Source organism: Chrysemys picta, chromosome 11 (assembly GCF_011386835.1).
Source record: "Chrysemys picta bellii isolate R12L10 chromosome 11, ASM1138683v2, whole genome shotgun sequence".
In the NCBI taxonomy this organism is placed as follows: domain Eukaryota; kingdom Metazoa; phylum Chordata; order Testudines; family Emydidae; genus Chrysemys; species Chrysemys picta.
In genome coordinates, this window is record NC_088801.1 from 17,287,813 (window position 1) to 17,311,931 (window position 24,119).

At 40.8% G+C, this 24,119-nt stretch overlaps 1 protein-coding gene across 6 annotated transcripts in view; it reads right to left on the reverse strand.

Moving 5' to 3' along the window:
• NCKAP5 (NCK associated protein 5) overlaps nucleotides 1-24,119 on the reverse strand; it is a 605,695-nt gene that overhangs the window by 277,730 nt on the left and 303,846 nt on the right. For all 6 annotated transcript variants that reach the window (XM_042855509.2, XM_065560497.1, XM_065560500.1 and 3 more), the window contains one exon: nucleotides 2,637-2,770. In XM_042855509.2, coding sequence (XP_042711443.2) covers nucleotides 2,637-2,770 — 134 coding nt within the window. The remainder of the gene's footprint in view (nucleotides 1-2,636; nucleotides 2,771-24,119) is intronic.

Genomic DNA, 24,119 nt, shown 5'->3' on the forward strand with positions numbered 1-24,119 from the left:
GCTTCTGGAGTCTCGCACAGAGGACTGTGCACTCAAAATTGAATGCTTATAAGGTACGTTAAAGTTTTCACGTAATTTAAGATATGAACAGAGCTTTCTGACGCTGATTACAAAAGGGTCAGTTTACAGTATCATGTTTCATTCTTCTAAAGATGTGGAGAAAATATTTTTATGAGAGGGAGAAAGACAGATTGAGCACCTGCTCCAAATCTCTGTTTAAATTACTGTATTGCATGGAGTGCATAGGCATGAATATATACACTGACTCAGTAACAGAGATATGCAGACTTGCAAAGCTATGATGTGCTACCCGCTTTTCTCTCCGATTTTCTGTTCTCTTTTGAAAACCAGAAGATTTGGGTGCAGAAAATCCTTTCCCAGATATCACGTATTTACTGTTTAAAGTGCTTTCATTTTCCCCTTAACTTTCTGTCTCCTCACTACACACTTTTTTTTGGTCCAGTGTAATTTTTTTCCTTTCCTTCAATTCTTCAACTGACATATCACATCACTCTGGAACAGTGGTGTAGTTAGGAAAAAAAGAAATGGGTAAACTAAGCTAAACTAAACTTCATATTCTCCAAATGAGAAGTAGATAATCTCCATTTACCTGAGCTTCCCCTCAACTACACTACTGCCCTGGGGCACAGGTCTTCACCAGCATCAGCCCCCTACTAACATGGGGCTGGAAAAATTCACTTGTCCAGAGATAAATCAATATGATGTGTGCGCCATAATCCTCTGCAGCATGAAAACTTTCACTAAAAAAGAGGGAAGTTTTTAGCCTCATGGTTACAAAGGTGACACTCCAAATGGAAATGGAGTTTAAAACAATGTAGTGCTGTCTTCCAAATACCTGGTCTACATACAAGTGATAAAATCCTGGCCTACTGAAATCAGTGGGAGTTTTGCTGATGACTCAAATGGGGCAAGGGATTTCACCCAAATTCACACTAGTTTAACAATAGGTGGGTTTTGTTAAACTGGTACAAAACTATGTGATGAATGCTCTTAAAACAGTTTAATACAGGTTTATATTGGTTTAGCTTGCACTGGAAAATGAATAGGTGCAAAGCAAATTTAACCATTTTTAAACCAATATAAATGTGTCCGCACAAAGGTTTGCACCAATTTAACTAAATCTGTTTTAAAACAGCTACAGTGTGATGAAGAGGACATTGTAAAAAGAAATGGGAAGGAAAGAAATGGATTAATTTGCCATACAAACAGGGATTTTCATTAAAAGCAAAGGTAGTCATTTTGTTGAGCTATTGGAGATTTAGTCAAACGTTTTTACAGGAATGGTAAAGAGATTTGTGCACGAAACGCTGGAAAATTTCAGTCACAACTCCAGTTACAAATTTATGGCAAAAAGACGCAATACATGCTAACAGTACTGCATCAGCTTAAATATTTCAGGAAGTTTTAAATTCAACAAAATTATTGTTTTATAATCAGGAGCTTAAGCACTTTTTCCAGAAACTAAGATTCAAATGCAACAGGAAAAAAAAAATCCCAACCAACTACGTTCAGTAGATGGATTTAAATTATTGTGAATTATTCAATGGGACTCATCTAAACAGAACACCATGCTGGAACCTCAAAAAAGGTGTGATGTGTTTTCAATATTTTTCATGGAAAGTTCTCATCAAACAGAAATATATTTTCCAAAATATTGGCCATCTATAATTGTATTATTTATTTGTATTGCCCCAGTCTTGGACCAAGACTCCATTCTGCTAGGTGCTGTACAAAAAGATAGCTCACTTTCATTGTATGATCAAAATGGAACTTTGTGAGAGAAATAGTTGATACTCAAACACTGTCTCATTGGACACCATACAAAGTGAAACTCCATTTTCAGTTCTGATTCTGCTTGCTCTTCTCCATGTGAACAGAAGCCACTCAGAATTGCAGTAAAAGACCTCATTGTGTATTATAAAAACCATACAGCACTCTATTCCATGTCTCAGCCATTTCAATTAAGTGTTTGACTATGGAAATAACTTAAGGACCCAATCCTGTAATGACATCCATATGGGTGGACGCCTACCAAAGCAAAGTATTCCATTAAAGTCAATGCAGAAACAGGCCTAAAGTATGTGAAACAGGGAAATAGCCTGCACCCTTTAGGATATTATATATTTGACAATGGATCATAAGAAATTATCACACTTTAATAAATTATTTAAAAAAGCATTATTTTCAATTGGTGATCAAGGCACAGTGTTTTTTCATCATATCGAATAATAAAGAAAATGTAACTTTGATTTGGCCACAGCATGCATTTCTTGAGAAATGTGAAGCCCTGTGATCTTCCAGAAAAATACTGGGAGTATATACACACACACACACACACACACACACACACACACACAGGGAAATATAATAGATAGTAATTGCATTTCCACGGATTTTGTTTATACCATCCTATGGAATTCTACAACAAGGTATAATCCTCTTAAATTCTATAGGCCATATAAATCATTTACCCAGAAGCATAATGGATTTTCCCAATTAATTATATGAGAGGTTTTGCCTCCTTTCATGCTGAGAACACTGTTAGAGGGTTTCAGACACTTTTGTATCAAAACGTTCTTTCTATATTGTGAATAATGTTTACCATCACAACGTACCTCGAAAACTGCTCCTGCAATCCACGCATTTGAGCTCTGCTACGCTCCGACTCCAATGTCACCTCCCGTAATCTTTTTTCACTCTCAAGTCTCAAATGTCTTTCTTCCTCCAACTCATGTATCAGCTTCTCGCGCTGAAAAATATATCACCAGAGGTTATATATTAGTTGTATGTGTCCACGTTTAAAAAATAAAGGAGCTTCCTTTTGAAGATAAAGATAGTAAAACTTATGAAATGTCATGAGAAAAAGGTCACGTGTGTTTGATTCTGATATTTAATCAAATCAATGCTACAATTAGAATAATATAAATTAGAGATGGAAAAAAGACCTAACACAGTAAGCTATCTAGTCCATTCCCCTTCTAGTAAAGGGATATTTTCTACAATATGATTTCTAAGTTTCTACTTGTGTGTTAAACTTCTCAAGCAATAAGGACTTTTACTTTTCCACTGTTCCACATCCAATATCCTACACTGAATGCACATACACACACATTGGTAGATGTGCTGGCACATGATGGCATATATCACATTGGTAGATGTGCAGGTGAACATCTACCAATGTGATATATGCCATCATGTGCCAGCAATGCCCCTCTGCCATGTACATTTGCCAAACCGGACAGTCTCTACGCAAAAGAATTAATGGATACAAATCTGACATCAGGAATCATAATACTCAAAAACCAGTGGGAGAACACTTTAACCTGTCTGGCCTTTCAATGACAGATCTGTGGGTGGCTATCTTACAACAGAAAAACTTCAAAAACAGACTCCAACGAGAGACTGCTGAGCTGGAATTGATATGCAAACTAGACACAATCAACTCAGGATTGAATAAGGACTGGGAATGGCTGAGCCATTACAAACATTGAATCTATCTCCCCTTGCAGGTATTCTCACACTTCTTATCAAACTGTACTGGGCTATCTTGATTTTCACTTCAAAAGTTTTTTTCTCTTACTTAATTGGCCTCAGAGTTGGTAAGACAACTCCCACTTGTTCATGCTCTCTGTATGTGTGTATATGTATCTCCTCAACATATGTTCCACTCTATATGCATCCGAAGAAGTGGACTGTAGCCCATGAAAGCTTATGCTCTAATAAATTTGTTAGTCTCTAAGGTGCCACAAGTACTCCTGTTCTTTTTATGACCTGCTAATTCTTATTAGCCCCTTAACTTCAGCTCCAAAAACTAGTGAATTCAAAAGCCTATTTTGAACAAAAGGTTACACATGACTTGCCAAAAAAAAAAAAAAAAAAAAAAAAAAGCAGCAGCAGCTTCAAAACCCACTGTTGGAACCATAAAAAAATACATACACTATCCATGAGATCCTACAACACAGAAATTAAATTCTAATTGTATTTGATTATTCCACAAGCATCTAAATGAGACAGCATCAAATAGGTCAATAAGAAACTCATCAATTGATCAATGTTCTACTAGAGAAAGAGCTCAGGCATCAGTTGACTATGAAAAGGCTAAAGCATCATAAAATTACATTACGTACACCATTTATATACTTTGAGAATCACTGTAAACATGATGTGGTACAATTTGTGGCCTGTCAAAGATTTTGATGTAGGTCTGTTACTGACCTAAATTTTTGTGACATACCCACAAAAAACGTATCAAGAAATTATACATATGGTTTCATTACAAAATAACAAAGGGTTCTTACTGTTAAGCCATTAAACAGAGGAGATTATTTATACAAGTCTCACAGCTATAAATCTTGCTGGATAATAATTTATAATAGCAGTAACCAAGGGACCAAAAATATGAGCATTACCAAGTGGATAAGGGATCTTAAAGACAGTGATAAATAAGCAGATGCCACAAAGGAAGGCTGGCAAGGAATTAAATGAAATATCTATATACTTGTGGAAAAATATGGGGAATTGTGAAGAGAATACAGAGCTTCTGTCTAGCTAGCCATACCTAGTATCTCAAAGATGGAAATTTTCAAAACAGGAAATAAATTATTGGAAAATAAATGATTGTTTTAATTAAATTATCCAATTAATGTTCTGCCACAGACCCCGATTCTCCAAGATGCTCAATAGTATCAGACTCATCTGACTTCATTGGGAGTTGAGAGTGCTCAACATCTGGCAGAAGGTGCTCAGCACCTCACACTACAAGAATCCTGAATACATGAGAGCATGGAGGAGTAATTCATGCTTAAAAATACTGAGTGGGATTTTCAAAAGTGCTCAGTATTTGCCTAACTGTTCTTGTTGAAGTCAATGGGGAAATGCCCAATGATTCCAATAGGAGCAGCGCTTGGCCAATGCTGAATGCTTTTGATGATAGCCTGAATTATAGATGCATCTTCCTTGCCATATGGGGGGCTTAAGAAAGGAACTCCTAGAGCCAAAAGGCAGCTGTGAAAATGAAAATGAAATGAAAAAGAAATGTCTGGCTGCTTAATCTGTACGCTTAAGACCCAGTGGGGGCTGATCCAGAGAAAAGGAGAAATTACTGGGTGAAGAGCTGAACTGTCATGCCTGTACCAAGCAAGAATTGCCTGCAATAAGCCAGGGACTGCCCACAAGCACATTCAACCCAAGCAAGCACATGGTTCAGGAAAAGTTAAGGGACTTGACTCCAGCAGGTTGATGTGCCTTTCGTGTATTGCATCCAAGGTAATACTGTAACATAAAAGGATTCCATGTTTCTAAAACTAAACTGGTTCTTTATTAAGAAAATTATTTACAGAAATGGTGCAGCTAGAATTCTAGCCATGTGCACACCTCCTGACTATCTGGTCCCTCCTCCAAATTCTTCCTTCCTGAAATCTATGCTCCTCCCTCCAAGTTCCATGCAGCATGCTTCATCTTGTAACAATTTTATTGTGCATCATTTGCTGACTTGGTGGGGCCAGAGGTGACTAGTACATAGCTCACCACAGAGACATGGCCTTTGCCACTACCCACAGTCCTGGGGTGCTATTCCTCTAACAAGTCTCCCACTTCTTGTTTGTGTTATCACTGTTCATGCGGGACTTGCTTCCATCTGTTGCTGTTTTCATTCTGGTGAGTGGCATCCTGTTGTCCATCTGTGCTGTCCATATATCTTGTTTCTTCTGACTTCTACATCAGAACAGCTGAGGGTGTTTCTGAGTCTTCCTGGTCTTGACCTTGCCCTGTTTGTCTGGGTGTACCAGCCGTCTGCGGCTACTCTGCAATGGTCTTCAGTTTGGTCTCCCCTGCTGTCCTGAGTACATAACCACATCATGTGACCTGTGACCCACTGCTATTTGCACTGCTGCTTTTGCAATTGCTTTGTGTGGCTATTTGAAGGTTGGAGCCAGACCTGATCACCTCTATACAGTGGACTCGGGTCTTGGCTACACTGTAGGTGCAAGTTATAAGCTTAGTTTGGCATTCTCTTAACTGCTTCTGTGTCTTGTTCATTATTCCTTTGTATGTCTCCACAGTCTGCTGCAACAGACTACCCCTCGTGGGAAGCAGAGTCTTGGTTCTCTGGCCCCATACGCATCAGTCCCTGTGCTAGGCTAATACCTAGTCCCTAGGTATTGTAGGGTGTATTGCGATGGTCCAACGTTGTCAGCAATGGACCCCTTTCTGTCTGTTAAATCAGTCTGTTCAGTCTCTTGGCCAACTTTACTACTGGCTCTGCCTTCCCATTGCTTTTTGGTTACCCAGGGGAAGATATCTTGTGTTAAAATTCCAATTTGATGCTGAATCGTTCAAATTCAGATACAGAGTACTGTGGCCCATTGTTTGAGTATAACATGTTGGGCATGTTGTACCTTACAAAATTACCATCAGTTTCCAGATCACAGGTCTTGCCTGAGTGTCCTCCATACAGTCCTTCTCCCAGAAAATGGAGTAGTAACTTACTGTAACCATGTACTTCCTGCTACTGAGAGTGAATAGATCTGTAATCCAGCCTTTTCCCAGGGTCAGATTCAGATTTCCTGAGGCTCTAGAGTCTCCTTCTGTGGCTGGTCCCTATACTCTTTTCTCCCCTTGCACTGTTCCATGTCGCTCTCAATTGGGCATTTATGCCTGTCCTACATGTAAGCACCCTTTACTAGAAGGTCCTCTGAACAACATCAGGCACCCAGGCACACAGATGAGTTTTGTCTGCTCCTGAGTAACCCAGGGAGGAAAGGGGGGCTATATACAGGTACACTCTCTGGTTCATATCATGCATACCTCTATCCGTAGGTGTGAGGTGTGTACCCATCTAATGATATCAATTCTTAAATCTGGTCGGAGTACTGCTCAGTTCCTTTTAAACAAAATCCCCATTTTGCACACACAGCTCATCTCTGATCTGGTAGCACAGGACAACCTCCTGTGGGACTTTCTCCTTGAGATCTGCCCAGCTCTTGAGTATGAAAGTTTTGCTGCCTGTAGCATCCCAGCCTGGTTGGTGCTGTTTTTGGATTGCCTGGACCCTCCCCTCAGAGATATGACAGTAATCTATGAACATGCTACAATATCTCCTGCTCCACAGATCCATCTCTGTTGTACTTTGGAAGGTATGCCCTGATCACCGTATCTGCCACCAGTCATGACTTTCCTGGGCAGTACCTTATCCTCACTTCATAGCACTGACCAAGTAATATGCATTGGTGTCACTTCGGTGCACTCAGGAGTGGTTCATGCTGCTTTCTAGCACATCTATCTTGTGCCTAAGGGTGAACTGATAGAATTGTTCCATTCCAAAGACAACAGCCAGCAGCTCCTTTTCTATCTGAGCACACATATGGGCTGCTGGCTTTGCATCAGTGTTGCTTTCAACAGTATATACACGTCATCTGCATTCATGATCGGTCAGTCTCTCTCCTGATTCCTGGGTTCATTTAGCTTGAGCCTCTAAACTTGTTCTCCACCAGTGGCTGTTATTGTTTCGATCCTTTGCTTGGATGGTTTAGCTGCCTTCGCTATTTGGAGTCCTTTCTCTGCAGTCAGATCTTTTACTCTCAACAATCTCTCTTGTAAGCTGAAATCACATTTCCCACAAAGGCTCCTGTCTTTAATTAAGGAATCTTTAATGTCTCCAAAGTTGCATGTGGATGGCAGAATTCCCAGGTCTGTAAAGTTAGTATAGTCTTACTTCTACTTCTTGGCAGTGGGTTAAAAAAAAATCCAGTATCTCTCTACTGTCTCATTCCATCTGGGGACACAGTACTCATCAAAACACTCAACAGCTGTTCCAGTGTTTTGTTGGCTAAGTCTCATCCTTTTCCCAACTCCCCCCTCCCCAATGAGACAGTAAAAAAGCTTTACCTTCATCTTCTCATCTTTATTCCCCATATTAAGCTCTGTATATAGACTCAATTCTGGCTTCCATGTTTGTGCAAGGTTTTCTGTCTGGAAATCCAGCTTTCCTGTTGGTCTGAGCCACTCCCTCCTGATCAATATCAATAATTCTGTGTACTTTAAAGCTCTTATTATTGAGAAAAGCCTCATACCCCTTAATTAGGTAGTAGACGAGTAAGTATCATTCCCTCCATTTTATAGATCTGATAATTGATAGGTTCTACAAGGTCACTTCAGGCAAAGCAAAGAATATAACCCAGATTTCGGCTACTCAGCCACTCTGCCTTACAGAATGATTGTGTCAGATCCATATATGTGGCCATACTTCCAGTAATCACCAAACCACACTCCCCCTTCCACAGCAAAGAATAGTGCCCAAGATTCCTGATTACAAGTATTCCTCTACTGTCCAACGAAGAGTTCTGTAAGCCACTGGCAACATGTATGTCACAAATGCCTGGGACTCATACAGGATAACAGCCTATTACTGCTACTGGTTACTCTTTTAACTCATGTAGTAGAAGTATGTATTATGGAACTAAAGGTTCATATCCTGCTGATGACCAATACAGGAGGATCAGTATGGGTCGGCATGATAGAATTTCTGTTTTGTCAGCTTGCTTAAAAAAAAAAAAAAAAAAAAACCTATAAAAGTACCTTTAAAATTACATTAAAAGAACAATAAGGTTGCAATGCAAATGCGCAAAGTTAGGAACTATTATACTGAAGATTTCTAGAGCAAACTTAATTCAGCTCCATTGTGAGTATGCATTATGATATAGTTTTTAATTACATGATTACATACTATTAGTTGTGCAGGACACATACTTCCTTCAAGTATCAGAGGGGTAGCCGTGTTAGTCTGGATCTGTAAAAAGCAACAGAGTCTCCTGTGGCACCTTTAAGACTAACAGATGTATTGACATACAACCGACGAAGTGGGCATTCACCCACGAAAGCTTATGCTGCAATACATCTGTTAGTCTTAAAGGTGCCACAGGACTCTCGTATACTTCCTTCAGTGCACAAGATGGACAGCGAATGAGGCAGAGGGATACAAGGACGGAAAGGATGTTCTTTTGTATGCAAAGCACTGGACTGGGATCCAAAACAGCTGAGTTCTTTTCCTGACTTTACCACAGATCCTATGGGATGTTGGACAAGACTTTATAAATGCATATATGCAAGTGGGCTGAACTAAGGTTGCACTACCAACCTTAATTCCTGCATTTACTAAATTATGAGTGCTTGACTTTGCAATCTTAGTGTTATTTTATTGGTGTTTTGCGTGTGTGTGTGTGTGTGTGTGTGTGTGTGTGTGTGCACGCGCGTGTCTAGTTTATCCAAAATTAGAGACGCAAAGGACTCTGGAGATAAAAATAAGAGTACGAATGTGAAACTCCCACAGCTAAGGAGTCAGCAAAATTCAGGATATAAATTACTTATGTGCACTATACACTGGAAGTGTCCCTCAGCAATTCTAATCTCACCTACAAAAATAAGGATATTTTCATTCTAACTAAAAAGACAACAAAATGGTGAGACAGAAGAAGCAAACCCAGCCCACAGAAAGGCTAGGACAAGATAAAGAGGTTTGTTTGTGATGGAAATAGATTCAGCATTCCTGAATCACCTACTAAATTCTGTGTGTTTGTAGCTCTCTTGTTAAAGTTTACTACTGAGCAAAGTGATTGATTGGGTGTGAACAGAAAAGCATTAGCCAGTTCCATGTTTAAGGTTCCATAGTGAGTATAAACGTAATGAAGGGGGATACATGAGTGCAACAGGTTTGATGGGAAGTTAAGAAAAATGAAAATAGAAACAAAAGTCGTATTTTAAAAAAAAACACACCAGGAAACCATGGTTATCTTGTCAATGGAGTTATCTGCACAAACTCTTGCCACAATTTTCTCTAGTTGTAGCTTTCTTTCTTTCTCTTCTTACTATTTTCCCCATCATCAGGGGTTCCTCTTCCCTGCACTCAGGAATGCTGCTATCAGGCCCCTTTTAAAAATAACTCTCACTTCACCTACTTGCTTGCTAATTGCTACTCCATCTCCAGCTTCCTTGTCATCAGCAAAAACAACGAGGAATCCTTGTGGCACCTTAGAGACTAACAAATTTACTAAGGTGCCGCAAGGACTCCTCGTTGTTTTTGCTGATACAGACTAACACGGCTACCCCTCTGAAACCTGTCGTCAGCAAGCTTCTGAAGAAAGTGTTCTGACTCATCTTTGATCACTTCTTCTTGCAAAATCTCCGCCATGGTTTTCAGTCTGGTTTTTGACCCAAAAAGAATTTGCTCTTTTTCATGTGTTTAGAGACGGGTTGATCAAATACCACAACTATTTCCCAACAACCATTAGTTAGAATTTTAAAGTGAATTTATTTTGCACATGATCTCGGCACTGTTTGTATTCGCTCTCTGTGACTGTTTGAGTGATCCAGTTTTACTGGTTAGATGTTGTGAACAAAACTGAAGAGTTACATGCATGAATATTTAAAAAAATCCTTTTTTAAATTTGCATGTGTAAACATTCTTGCCAAAAGTGCTTCTGTTCTCTTCCAGTCCAGGAACAGAAACAATCCTATGTGACCAATTACATCTTAAGCGACACAATTATATAAGCAACACAATTCCAATCTGGAATATTTACGATCAATACAAAATTTGAGAAAAATGTTTATTGACTACATTCAAATGGTGAATACATTTGCAGAAATTCTGACCTCCTCTTTGATATCCCACAAAGAGCAAAACAGGCTAAATTTGTTCTGTAAATTATTGGCTGATTATTACATTCTCAGCTTTATTAATGACCGAAGACCAATCCAGTGAGGTGATGGTGTCTCCCCCAAAAAGTGCTCAACTTCTCAAATCCCACTGAGCTCAATGGGAGTTAAGACAATAAATTGTTCTCTATGGTTTCCTTACCTATCACATAGCTTCGACCACTACCACAACTTGTCTAAATCTATTATCTTAATCTTTTGGCCCATGTACACTAAGGCTCTGTTGGACATCTCTATTTAAATACAAAGTGGCTTTAAAGTGGGCATAAATGTAATTTACACTGCTAGAGTAGGGAAAAAGGGCCTCGGTATATATGGGAATTCAGTCCTTTGTGTTCCTGTGTTTATTTCTTTTCTAAATATGTGTAACCTGAAGGAGAAATTAGACCAGGGGTCGGCCCCCACTGGCCGCGGTTCGCCGTCCCAGGCCAATGGGGGCGGCAGGAAGCCGCGGCCAGCACATCCCTTGGCCCGCGCCACTTCCCGCCGCCCCCATTAGACCGGGATGGCGAACCACAGCGAGTGGGGGCCGCGATCAGCCGAACCTGCCGCGTCAGCAGGTAAATAAACTGGCCCGGCCCGCTAGGGTGCTTACCCTGGCGAGCCGCGTGCCAAATGTTGCCGACCCCTGAATTAGACAATGGATTTGCTATGGTAACTATTAATTCTCCTAAAATACAAGAATAATTATGTCAGCAATAGCCTGCAAAGTATTAAAACACAAGTTAAGGTTGTTTGATAAGGCTACTAACGCTAAGAAATTAATATTAATTGTAGACATATTTTTAAGCATTTTGAAAACAAGGACACAATTTCTTTGCAATTAATACTGATTGCTAGCAAATGGTTTTCTAGAGGTTTTAAACTAAGACAAGAAGATAATTCTCTCTCAAAACTATTTGTCTATATATAAAAACGTTTTTTTAAGTCATTGCTACTCTAAATGAAGAGTTGTTTATAGTAGTGTATATTCAGTGTGTACATATGTTAAAGAACTTCTGAAGTTATGCATTTAACAATTCTCCATAATAACCATGCCATAATAAAAATATTGCCTGATGTAGTGATTAGGAGCATAAGAGCCTACCAACCAGAAGATTCACACTGAAGAGTGAATATTAGAAATCACTTGTGCACCCAAATGATAAAATGCACATGCACAAAAACAGCTTGCAGTCAACTGTGCTAGATTTGCATGGGGAACGTTTGCATGTGTAAATTCAATGATTTATATGCAAAAGTGGTAGAGTTACACAAATACATAGCAAGGAATTTGCAAATAAATTTGTGTATGTACAAATGTTGATTTTGTTTAGATCATTTAGACCATAGAATGTATGGGAAGGGGGTTGTAAGGAGGTTTGTTTATATGAGAGAAAATGCAAGAGGTACATTAAAAATTAGATTAGATATTTATTAGTTATGAAGGCAGCCAGGAATGATTGAACAGGAGATCTTTATCTACACCTGTCCTACACATTCTATAGAGCATAATAGTTATGGGATTCACCTGGAAGGAGAGCCCTCCCCACCCGTGGTTTCAGTCCCTGCTCCAATGACTATTCAAGTATTTTACACAAAGTGGAACAGCTTCCACAGGAGAGATTGAGAGTTTTACCCCAGAATAGTGGCTAGGGCAATCACCCACAATGTGATAGACCCAAATCAGGCAGAGTGAGAACTTGAAGATGAGTTTCCCATATCCCAGTTGAGTGCTTCAACAACAGAGCAATAGCTAATAAAGAGGCAACAGCCACTGCTGCCACCACTACACTAGTTTGGCAATGGTGTTTCCAAATGTCCTTGGCTTGTAATAAAAGAAAAAAATCAGTTAAACATGCTCGAAAACTAAATGAAATGTTTATTTTCAGGTTGAATGAAATATTATGTTTGACCTTATTTTTTTTTTTGTGTGTGGATGGGAGGAGTGTTTTGTTTTGTATTTCTGCCCAGACAACAACACATTTATTTTGGGTTCATTAGTTTCAGCCCAATGAACCAAAAAAAAAAATCAATTATTTACACAGCTTGAATAATAATAGTAATTGTATATATTGTGTCTGTATTAAGCATACTGTTATGTGTATATTCCCATAAATAATGGGGGGGAACATTGTGACCTTACAAAAATATATATCATTTTATTATTTAATCATAATTACTCTGGGTTGTGTGTTTTAGTTTAAATTTAAAATGATTCAGACTTCAGAATGTCCTTTGTCTGTTCCTCATCGATTGCTGTTAAACTAAATGTTTCTCATTCTGTAATCAATACTTCTTTACAAAAATAAACCCAGGCACTGACAAACAGCTATGCAGCATATTGCAGCTTTCCTGGTAGTGGATTTTGACAGTATAAAAAACTACTACCCCCAATGAATTAAAAAAAGATATGCATTGGGTTTTGTGTTTATTGCAATTTTCACAAGTTGCTTACATCTGAGTAATTTTCCTGTAACAAGACTATTAAATTAGGCAACTGTTGAATCTTGAACTTACCGACAATAGTGATTAATATACCTTTGTTCTTTATTACTGTTTTAAACTGTACTACTAATGTTGGTAGTATTTTTTAAGCTTTTCCAGTGACGAAGTTATCGATATATTTATATCAGTGTGAAGCTGTAGGATAGAGACAGTAACAACCAAGTTATTCAGGAATTGAATCTTGGAAATCGGGGGAGTAACATGTTATATAGTGCTATATATCTTTAAAAATTAGACTTTTTAATTTTGTGTGGTTGCTTTACAAAATCAAAGTGAAGTAGGCCTTTATCGGATACAGATGTATGCTACTGAGGCTCAAGGAGAGAGTTCCCTCCTTCATTCTAGCTTTTTTCTTAACTTTTAACATTATTTCTTAATGTGATCATCTCTCCCAAAATCTATTCCCTTTAGAACTCCAGAACAGCAGGATCTATAACTACAGCATAGACAGCAGAATGTGAGAATATAAACAAAATTACCAGTGGCTGATGCCTTCTATCTCACCCTAATCCCTTTATTCCAAAAGGAAAAATTTCTAAAGAACAATCTTCTGGCTCCTCAATATACACCGGGAAAATCTAGAACGTCCTAAACCATTTGAATGGTCAAAAAGTATTTTCCAGTATTGCCTTATTATGACCTGAGGACTTCTTGATGCTAACTGACAGAGTACATAGAGTGCATAATTGTCACAGGGATCCCCTGGATCTGGTATTTACATTCTAGCTCAACAAAAAGTGTCCTGTAAAGTTTCTGCTGAAAGCCTGTTTCACACTGATCATCATAATCTTTGCAAAATGTATGTGTGGATAATATGTAAGGAGATATGTATACATATATATATTGGACATTGTGTTCATAATGTAAGGCGGCTCTTGGCCCCTTACTGAAACAGTGGTTTTTTTGGTTGGCCCTCTCCCAATTCCAGGAGAAAGAGGAAGCATTTAAGAGGATCCTGGGACAACAGAGCTGTGCCAGGAAGAGTGCAGCAGCCCAGAGGCAGCGAAGCCGGAGCAGCAGTCCAGAGCCAGGGAGCTGAGCAGTGGAGAGCAGCCATGCTGACGGTGAGCCAGGACTGAGCTTCAGTGGGGAGCTGCAGAACCAGAACCGGGATAGTGGAAGGTCTACCAGGCCTCAAGTAAACTGGTGCTGAGAGCTGTAAGCAGCTAGAGAGAACAAGGTGGGGATCCTTGTCAAAGGGGGCCCAACAGAGGGAGACATCACCAGACAAGTCTAGACTCAGAGGGAGACATGCAAACCCAACGAGAGGACCAATACGGGCGAGAAGGGACCCTCCATATTCAGTCTGAGGGTGTGTAGCCACCACCAGAATAGGTATCTTACCCATGGCATCACCACTGCACATACAGCTCCTGGGAAGGAGGCCTGGGACATGAGAGGAATAGTCTGAGTTCCAGAGACCACTGTTTATGGTGTTCCCTGTGCCCACAATGCCGGGTTCCATGATCTTTAAATCTTTTCAGTTTTTCCCTTATTTGTTTACAGTTACTGTTTAATAAATAGTATGCAGTTTAAAATCAATGTAGTGATCACTGGGTCAGGGAAGTGGCCAGTGATGAGAGAGAGTACCATGGAATGGGGACACCCTAGCCCCCATCCTGAGTGGCTCATAATGAGAGTTGGGGCTGATCTCCCCAGAGATCCTGCACCCAGCCTTATCAGAGTTATGAGGACTCTGCTGCATGGAAGAGAGAAAAAGGAGTCCTTGAGGTCAGGAAGGCATCCAGGTAAAGAGAGTTTGGACAGGGACTCGGATCCTTTCACAATCCCATTCCAGCAGGGTAGTATAGAAGCCAGGAAAATTCTCCACAATAGTGGTGTGACAGTGTACCCCATAAGGCTTTATGGGGGAGGGGTGCTTATAAATGTATGTATGACATAACTGGAATATGTTTTGTGCTGCCTGTGCCATGTAACAAATCTCCATAAAGGTTATCTATTCATCCTATCTGTACACATGTGACGTTATTGACATAAACTGGGACCATATAGATCATTGTTGCAACCAAGGTCCTGTAGTGGCACCCAAATCTTGTATAAAGGGGGTCAAATGGGGTGTCTAGGACAAGGTTATGGTTTACTGGTTATGATTATGCTGTCTATATGTATGTATCAGTTTTGTAGTCGAAGTTATGAATATTGGCTCTATACTGTCTGTATGGCAAACTTATGCTATGCTTCTGGGTGACATCCCAGACAAGCTGAGATTAGCTCTGCCTAGCCTGCTTGATGGCCCATTAAGGACCATCAGCTATACAATGGACCCATTGAGAGAAGGCAGATACGCCTTGTACCTCAGCAAAGTATGCAGGGACTGGCCCATGTGACTCCAGACTCCATTTTGCTGCAATTTTCCACAGTAAGAACAAAGAGGTGATCTTACACCTGGAAAAGACTATATAAGGCTGATGCCTGAGCTCCATCTTGTCTTCAATCCTGCTTCTTACCTCTGGAGGGACTTTGCTACAAACTGAAGCTCTGAACAAAGGACTGAATGACCCATCCCAGCGGGGGATGTATTCCAGAGACTTGATTTGAACCTGCAGTTTATTCCATCGCTGCTGCAAGCCTGAACCAAGAACTTTGCCATTACTGTATGTAATTGATTCCATTTAACCAATTCTAACTCTCATCTCTATCTTTTTCCTTTTATGAATAAACCTTTAGGTTTTAGATTCTAAAGGATTGGCAGTAGCGTGATTTGTGGGTAAGGTCTGACTTGTACATTGACCTGGATCTGGGGCTTGGTCCTTTGGGATCAGGAGAACCTTTTTCTTTTACTGGGGTATTGGTTTTTATAACCATTTGTCCCCATAACGTGTGGCACTGGTGGTAATACTGGGAAACTGGAGTGTCTAAGGAGATTGCTTGTGAGACTTGCGGTTAGCCAGTGGGGTGAGACAGAAGTCTTAGTCTGGCTGGTTTGGTTTGCCTTAGAGGTGGAAAAACCCCAGCCTTGGGCTGTAACTGCCCTATTTGAGCAATTTGTCCTGAGTTGGCACTCTCAGTTGGGTTCCGCCAGAACCGCATTGTCACAACACATATATCATTTTCTACTTGAGGTTAAGAATATGGGCTGTATACTTGCTTGGTTTCTAAGTAAGCTTTGTGAGGCATTTGATCAGTTTCTTTAGGAAGGAATTTGCAAGTACCTGATCAGGAAGCACTTGGGGAACAATGCATCTTGGAATGCTCCAATCCACATAAGAAGTCTTCCTGGAGACATACAAGATACCATGTGGACAATGGCTTCAGCCGGTAAAGACTAAGTCATGCAGGGACATGTGACTTGCCCAGGTGACTCCAGAACTCCATCTTGGTGCTGGATTTTGCTTAGGAGGGGGGTCTCCACCCACAAGAGAGAGTTTATTTAAACTTGTGGGAGACCCCTCCATTGGGTCTTCAGCTGGCTAAAGAAGGAGCCTCTCCACCCCCCCAGGATACTTGAAGGAAACTGGAATAAAGGACAGTAACTACAGGGGGTGTGAGTGATTGCTGGACCCAGGCTAAAAGGAGATTAGCCTGTAAAAGGGAGAATTCTGGAACTGGTGAGGAACTTATCTGTATTTAGTTTGATTAGACATAGATTTGCGCATTTTATTTTATTTTGCTTGGTGACTTACTTTGTTCTGTCTGTTACTACTTGGAACCACTTAAATCCTACTTTCTGTATTTAACAAAATCACTTTCTACTTAGTAATTAACTCAGAGTATGTATTAATACCTGGGGGAGCAAACAGCTGTGCATATCTCTCTATCAGTGTTATAGAGGGCAAACAATTTATGAGTTTACTCTGCATAAGCTTTATACAGGGTAAAACGGATTTATTTGGGTTTAGACCCCATTGGGAGTTGGGCATCTGAGTACTAAAGACAAGCACACTTCTGCAAGCTGTTTTCAGGTAAACTTGCAGCTTTGGGGCAAGTTATTCAGACCTTGGGTCTGTGTTGGAGCAGACAGGAGTGTCTGGCTCAGCAAGACAGGGTGCTGAAGTCCTGAGCTGGCAGGGAAAACAGGAATAGAAGTAGTCTTGGTACATTAGGTGGCAGCTCCCAAGGGGGTTTCTGTGATCCAACCCGTCACAAGTGGAACCATTCCCCTGCTTACACTAAAGGCAGGTCACCCAGACATGCCTTAAGTCAGGTTCCACCAGACAGGATATGGGAGACATTTATCTCCCTGGCTGCCCATTGTGTATTGTGTGTCTTACAATGGAAATCTATTTGCACACTGAGTTAAATACTAATGAAGGGATTGCGGGACCTTCAGAAATTAACAGGAAGAAGTAAACAAAGTGGGGGTTGAGGAGAGACTTTTTTAGAGATGAAAAACAAACAACTGGTTTAGTGTATCTAAGGGTGAAGAAAGACACCATGCCTTTCTTCAACTGGGGAGACAAATTGCCAGCAGTCTTGATCTCATGAAAAGAGGGTCTCTACAGTCTTAGCTGAACAATACTGTGAGAAGAACTTTGGGGTACTCAGTACCTTATTAGACAAGAGGGCATATTGTGAGTTAAGTTTAGGCTCTAGAATGTGTTATGATTTTATTGTATATGTAAGCCTTTATTTCCAATAGTTCTGTTTGCTATCATTTGAATTTCTGCTCTTTGTTAACTAAACATAGATTTGTTTATAGAGAAAGCAAGTGTAAGTGCTGGGTGTTAAGCGGAGCTGTGTTCTGAGGTGTACCCAGTGAGGTGTGGTGTACTGTTCCTTTGGGAACAGAGGATCTGGCAATTCTGTGAGTGTCCAGTAGATAGGGGCTGGACCCCACAGAGCGGTGGATGATCAGAGCACTCAGGAGTTAGATTGTGCCTATTGCTAGCCTGCATGAGGGCCAGTGAACCCTGCACAGACTGAGGGGGGAGGGCTTGCATTGCCTTTGACTGGGAGAATCAGGGAGCTGATCCCTGGCAGGCACAGATAAGGCTCCCTCATGCTAAGAGCAGATGGTAGCTTTACAACATTGGGTATCCCCAGGAGTGTCACACTTACAAATGATTAATAAATCAGAACAAATGGTTTCAATTTTTTGTTTTAAATTTGGATAAGCTAAAACATATCCCCATCTTCTGCTTATTAGCAAACACCAAATACATTTCTTCAGTGACTAGTCGTTACAAACTCTAAGTTTTGCTTGCTTCTACAATGAATAGTAAGGGAGGAGTGTAGAACTTTTATTATTACTGGTTGATATTTTAGTGACATTAGACCGTACATTGCATGGTTTATATACTTACAAGATGGCATTATTTCAAACCAATTCAAGTAAATTTAAAGGGTTTTCTTGCTACAGTTACTATTTCTGTATAAAATAGCATACTAGCTCTCACTAGGCAGTAGCTCAAAATTGCCACCAAGTGGCAGGACAGCGACTTAATTTAGCTGTATTTATACAGCACTGGTATGATTTTAATTGTATCTCTGCAACAAAATAACTGCTGTTCTGAAGCTCCTTTTTCATTATAATTGTACAATTAATCTGTATTTAGAAATTTAGAAGGCTGTTACATATGCAGTACTGTATATACAGTTGGGCTTGTGGTGGCATTTGTTTTAAAAGTGAAAATTATTTTAAATAATTAAAAATAATCTTTCAGGGAAGAGCTAGGCAGTTAACACTGTTGTCTTCCTGTCTCTCTCTGCAACTGTGGTATACAGCCAACACTCAGGTCAGTGGCAGAGGGGGGGGGGGAATAAGGGGATAGCTCTTACTGCCAAATAGCCATTTAATTATGTGAAACAGGCAACGCAGGTCACATAAAATTGGAGTCACCACTGAAACCACTCGGTCTTCCAAAGACTAATAAACTGGAAGTTATTATGTGGACTTCTTTTACAATCTTTGTTAGAGACACTGCTCTAGACATACTAGTGGTAATATATCATCCACTACAGAAATATAAACCATTTACAGGTAGGCAATATGTAAACAAAACAAAACATCTGAATCCCTGGGTAGCCATCCTCTCATTTTCACTTACTGAACTTTCCAAAATCTGTCTAAATATTGTATTTTCAACACTGAATGGAGAGAAACAAATATATTTGTCAGCCCTTTCTCTTTATGGAAATATTTACTGTTCAGTGTAGCTCAGAGCCAAGTTTTAAGTCTTGAATTGATCTTCAGTTTCTAGCATAATTAATTTTGCATTCTGAGCAGTACATTCTTTCCTTGATGTGTGAACACCATTAGTGGAGGGCGGGGGGAGTTCTTAGTGAACAAGAAAGTCCCATATAGTCAGATCGTGGGATTTTTATCTGAAAACCATAAAGCTTTTCAAAAATGAATTTGAAAATGTAATTGAGCTTCTAATAGCTTCTACAGACAGTAATTAAAGAAATCTCATTTCCTTAAATTAAACATAATGAAATGTTTTTCAAGTTCAAATAAAAACTTAGGAATGATAATAGGGCAGAGCCAATTTGTATGAAAATCTAGTATTCAAAAATTGTTCAGAATAAGGCTAAATCAATAGCGAAATGAGTAACTGTAATAAGTAATGCGTAAACCCTTTTTCCCTGCACCATGTTAGCTTTTATTTGCTGATGATTACTCTAATCGCTTCACCACACATCGTGATCGGGAGGTGACTTGTTTCACATTAAGACAGCTAAGCAAGCACAACAATTCCTTAAAACTAATCACTTACCCCTTTTCAATTTAAAAAAGTGAGTTTTCATTTAACTAACAAACTGTTTCAATGGCAGGTTTATGAATTCTGAATTGATGTGCAAAAATCCATTCAGTGTCAAAAAGTTTTTATTTCCCATTTGTCTGATTGTAGAGAATTTACAATGAGAACAAAGGGATTGCGACATACTGGCATTTAATCAACAACTCATGACTCAGTACAGCCCAGCAAATCACTATTTTAAGAGCCAAACTGTGGTGTACCAGCACAGCGCCAATAAGTTGGTGACTAAACCACTCCTTGGGCTGACAAATTTTATTGAGTGACACACACAATTCTTCCACACCTCAAGGAATGTTTTATACCAGATCTGCAACTCAAACACTAAGATTTCCCAAAAGGGATGGTTTGACCAAGATGGAGCATTGATGTGTTTCGTTTACCGCTTGCTGGGTAATAACATAAAAGGACTTCATGTTTCTAGTGTCATCAGCTACATGCCTGGGAGTCCTTCTAGTTTCTGCTAACACTGGAACGTCTCTGGTACCACGCTGATGCCCACAAAAAAAGTAATTGTGGCAGACATACTTTTCCCTTCACTGACAGTAATGAAGCAATCCACAAAACTCTGTAACGTCTACTGTATTCCTCTCAGTCTAGACATTTATGCCATGCTCAACAACATAGTTAGCATCCAAGTACAGCAAACCTAACCTCTTGTTCATAGCAAATCTGATGTGGCAAAGGGGTCAGCTGAAGAATTACATGATCTCTGGACTTTTTGAGATAGGTGAACCATTTGGAACATAAGTTGTCTGGAATAATCCACCATGAACAAGGATTGAAAAGTAAAAGGACTCTTCTATCCATGAATGTTGCAATACATTCTTTGGCAAGTGAGACAATGCTGGTGGCAAAGGAATGAATCAAACTTAAGATGTTTCTTTGCTGATGCCTCCTTTTCTCACTCAATTTTTGAGAGTTTCACTGTGCTGTTCAGGAACACTATTACGTAGCAGCTGCAGCAGCAGAAACTCAGTCTTCCCTTCTGGAGATGGAGAGATCCCAGCCACGTCCGCTACCCCTATTGCTGCACACAGTGCCCCTGAGAAGCCCAGTAAAGCTGGTGTCATTGCTACTCAGAGCAGTAGATGCCAGCAATTCAAGTGATCTGATTTTTTAGTTTCACTCTGCTTCTGAAGAGGGAAGCAGCGTACAGAACAAAGGGATGATGAGATCCAGGGAGTAATGTAGCCTCACCTGCTCTTTTTCCAGCACCCAATATAGGATGGAGGGCAAGAGGGGTGGGCTCTCCTTGCAAACAGCAATAAAGGCCAGACATGGAGCTAGATATTGTTTGGACACTATCCAAGCATGAGTGGAGGGTTGGCCCTGAAATTCTCTAATTGGTGTATCTTCACAATGAGATCCATGTGATAGGCACAGAAGGATTCAAATTGATTTCACATATCTCACTTCTGCACAGAGAACCACATAATAGAATTTAGCCCAGGGATGGGCAAACTATAATCCGGCCCTTGAGCTCCCGCTGGGGAGCGGGGTCTGGGGCTTACCCTGCTCGGGCGCTCCAGCCGGGGAGCAGGGTCGGGGTCTCTGCTCTGCACACCGCCCCCGCCCAAAGTGCCTCCCCCACAGTTCCCATTGGCTGGGAACTGCAGCCAATGGGAGCTGCAGTGGCAGAGCCTGTGGATGGGGCGGCACCTGCGGACAGGGCGGAGCACAGCAGAGCTGCCTGGCCGCACCTCCGCGTAGGAGCTGGAGGGGCAGATGTGCTGCTGCTTCCGATAGCTGCTTGAGGTAAGTGCCACCTAGAGCCTGCACCCCTGAGCTACCGCCCACACACACTCCAACCCCCTGCCGCCCTCTGAACCCCTCGGTCCCAGCCTGGAGTACCCTCCTACACCCTAAACCCCTCCTTACCAGCCCCACCCCAGAGCCTGCACCCCCCAGCCAGAGCCTTCACCCCTTTCCCATACCCCAGCCTCAATTTTGTGAGCATTCATGGCCCACCATACAATTTCTATACCCAGATGTGGCCCTCGGGCCAAAAAGTTTGCCCACCCCTGACTTTGCCCTTAACGGAGCATGAGAGGAATAAATATCTGCTGCAAGTCTGTGTAGAACTTTAGTCAATATAAGAAAAGGAAATAAACATGGTCAAGCGAAGAGTTGCAGTGAAGAGCAAAAGAAAAAACTTTTAAAATGCTAATTTATTTCATGCGCATGATATATTTAGTTTCATTAGATATGCATTTGGCAGCAAATTTTACAGATCATCTGATATCAGGGGAATTCCTGCAAGTAGTGGACCAGATTATTGCTTGTTCCAGGTTATATATAAATAGCTCTTACTTTTCATATTATAGTAAAGCCTCAAGGCCTTCATCAAAACTGAGGCCCCACTGTGTTAGGCCTTGCTACTCTAGTATAGCAAGATATTTGCCTGGGAAGGGAGAACAGTACTCAGTGTGGTTACTCAACTGTTTATATCACCTCAGTTACACAGCATTTACATGCAGTCTTCACTAGTACAATTCTGACCTGAACTTACTATATAATTATCTCAGCCCACAGCTCAGAATGCAAACTGTATCCAACTCTGACTGAAAAATATTTTTATTTAAAACGTAATGTATGAGCACTAAATCCAATGGTGTTTACATTCATGCTGCTTGGATAAACTAAACCTGTAAGACTAAGCTCAGAGCGGCCCATCTGGCGTAAAAATGTTATCAGAAGGAAAGACAGGGGGAAAAAGATTCCTCAAGCTGCTGTACAATGATTCAATATCACAGCCAGTATTCTTCTCTCATGCAAGATATATTTTCAAAATGTGAATTTAAGAGGCAGAGGGTTTCCAGAACTTCACAGCATTGTCTTGAGAGTTATTCTCCTAGCATTGAATCATACAATTCAAAAATAAGCGCACTAGCCATGGCAGCACAATTCTGAAGTGTGGAAATTATTCAGATTGATTTTAGGTAGGCTGACTGTCTTCACATTGGTACCTTCCATATACTCGTTACAGCAAAACAATATTTCTTAGTGTGCTTGCAGTACAGGCATGAAATGTGAAGGAAGAAACCACATTTTTTGTAGATATTTAGGGCTTGATTCTGATTTCTGATCCTTTGATGCCTATCACCCCAAAGTGGAATTTCATCTAACTTCTGCAATGGGATAATACCACCTTCCAAAATGTCCATTAGGACAGATATGTCTGTCCAGTGCACCTATTCTCACAAGGCACTAGAAGAAGGAGGATGGTTTGGAAAAAAGAGTGGAGTGGGGAAGGGAAGAAGAAGAAAAAACAATTACAAACTGTTCCATAACAGTTGTTCTTTGAGATGTGCTGCTCATGTCCATTCCACATTAGGTGTGCGTGCACCACGTGCACTGTCTCTGGAGATTTTTCCTCAGTGGTATTCATCAGGCTAGCTCTAGCGCACTCTGGTGCCACGTGAGCCTCTCCCAGACATTTCAGACAACTGGAGTGTGGGTCACTCACTGGCTTTGATTTGAAGCCCAGGGACCAGGGCATGCTCAGACCCAGGGGTGAAGGGAGCCCCACTACGCTAAGAGAGGGGGACTGACTAACGATTTACACTACTGCTAACTATGACGAATAAAACTAAGCTGAATAGAAAACCACTGAATAATGCCTTGAGCGCCTGTCAAGCGGTAAAAAAGAACTGAGAGGGTGGAGGGTGGCAGTGCCCCTTATACCAGCGCATAAGCATGCAGCACAAGAGGGTGCTAGAGATGGCCCAATGGACACCACTGAGGGAAAAATCTCCGGCGACGGTGCATACAGCATATTCACACCTAACGTGGAATGGACATGAGTAAGCACTCAAACAAGAAGATACATTTAGCTTGACTGAGCCTCTGGGAGCTATCACAACATGAATAGTAAATACAGAGTAGGCTGCTGGCCTGTCCCCTCCAGCCCAGGAAGGACTACCACTATGCCCAAGTCTTTTTCAGGTCCCTCCCTCAGGCCACCATTTATTAATTCAAAAACACACCAAATAAGACAAGACAAAACAAACCTATTCCCCCGACCAACATAGGCTGAGGAGACCCAGAAGCCTTGGCCTCCCTCAGGGCCAGTCACAGGAGCCAGTTTTCCTTCCACTGTTCCCCCTCCAACTGAGCTTTCCCAGCCCTTTATAGGAATCACCTGATCCCTCTCCCAGCTAGGTCTGATAATCCATTAGG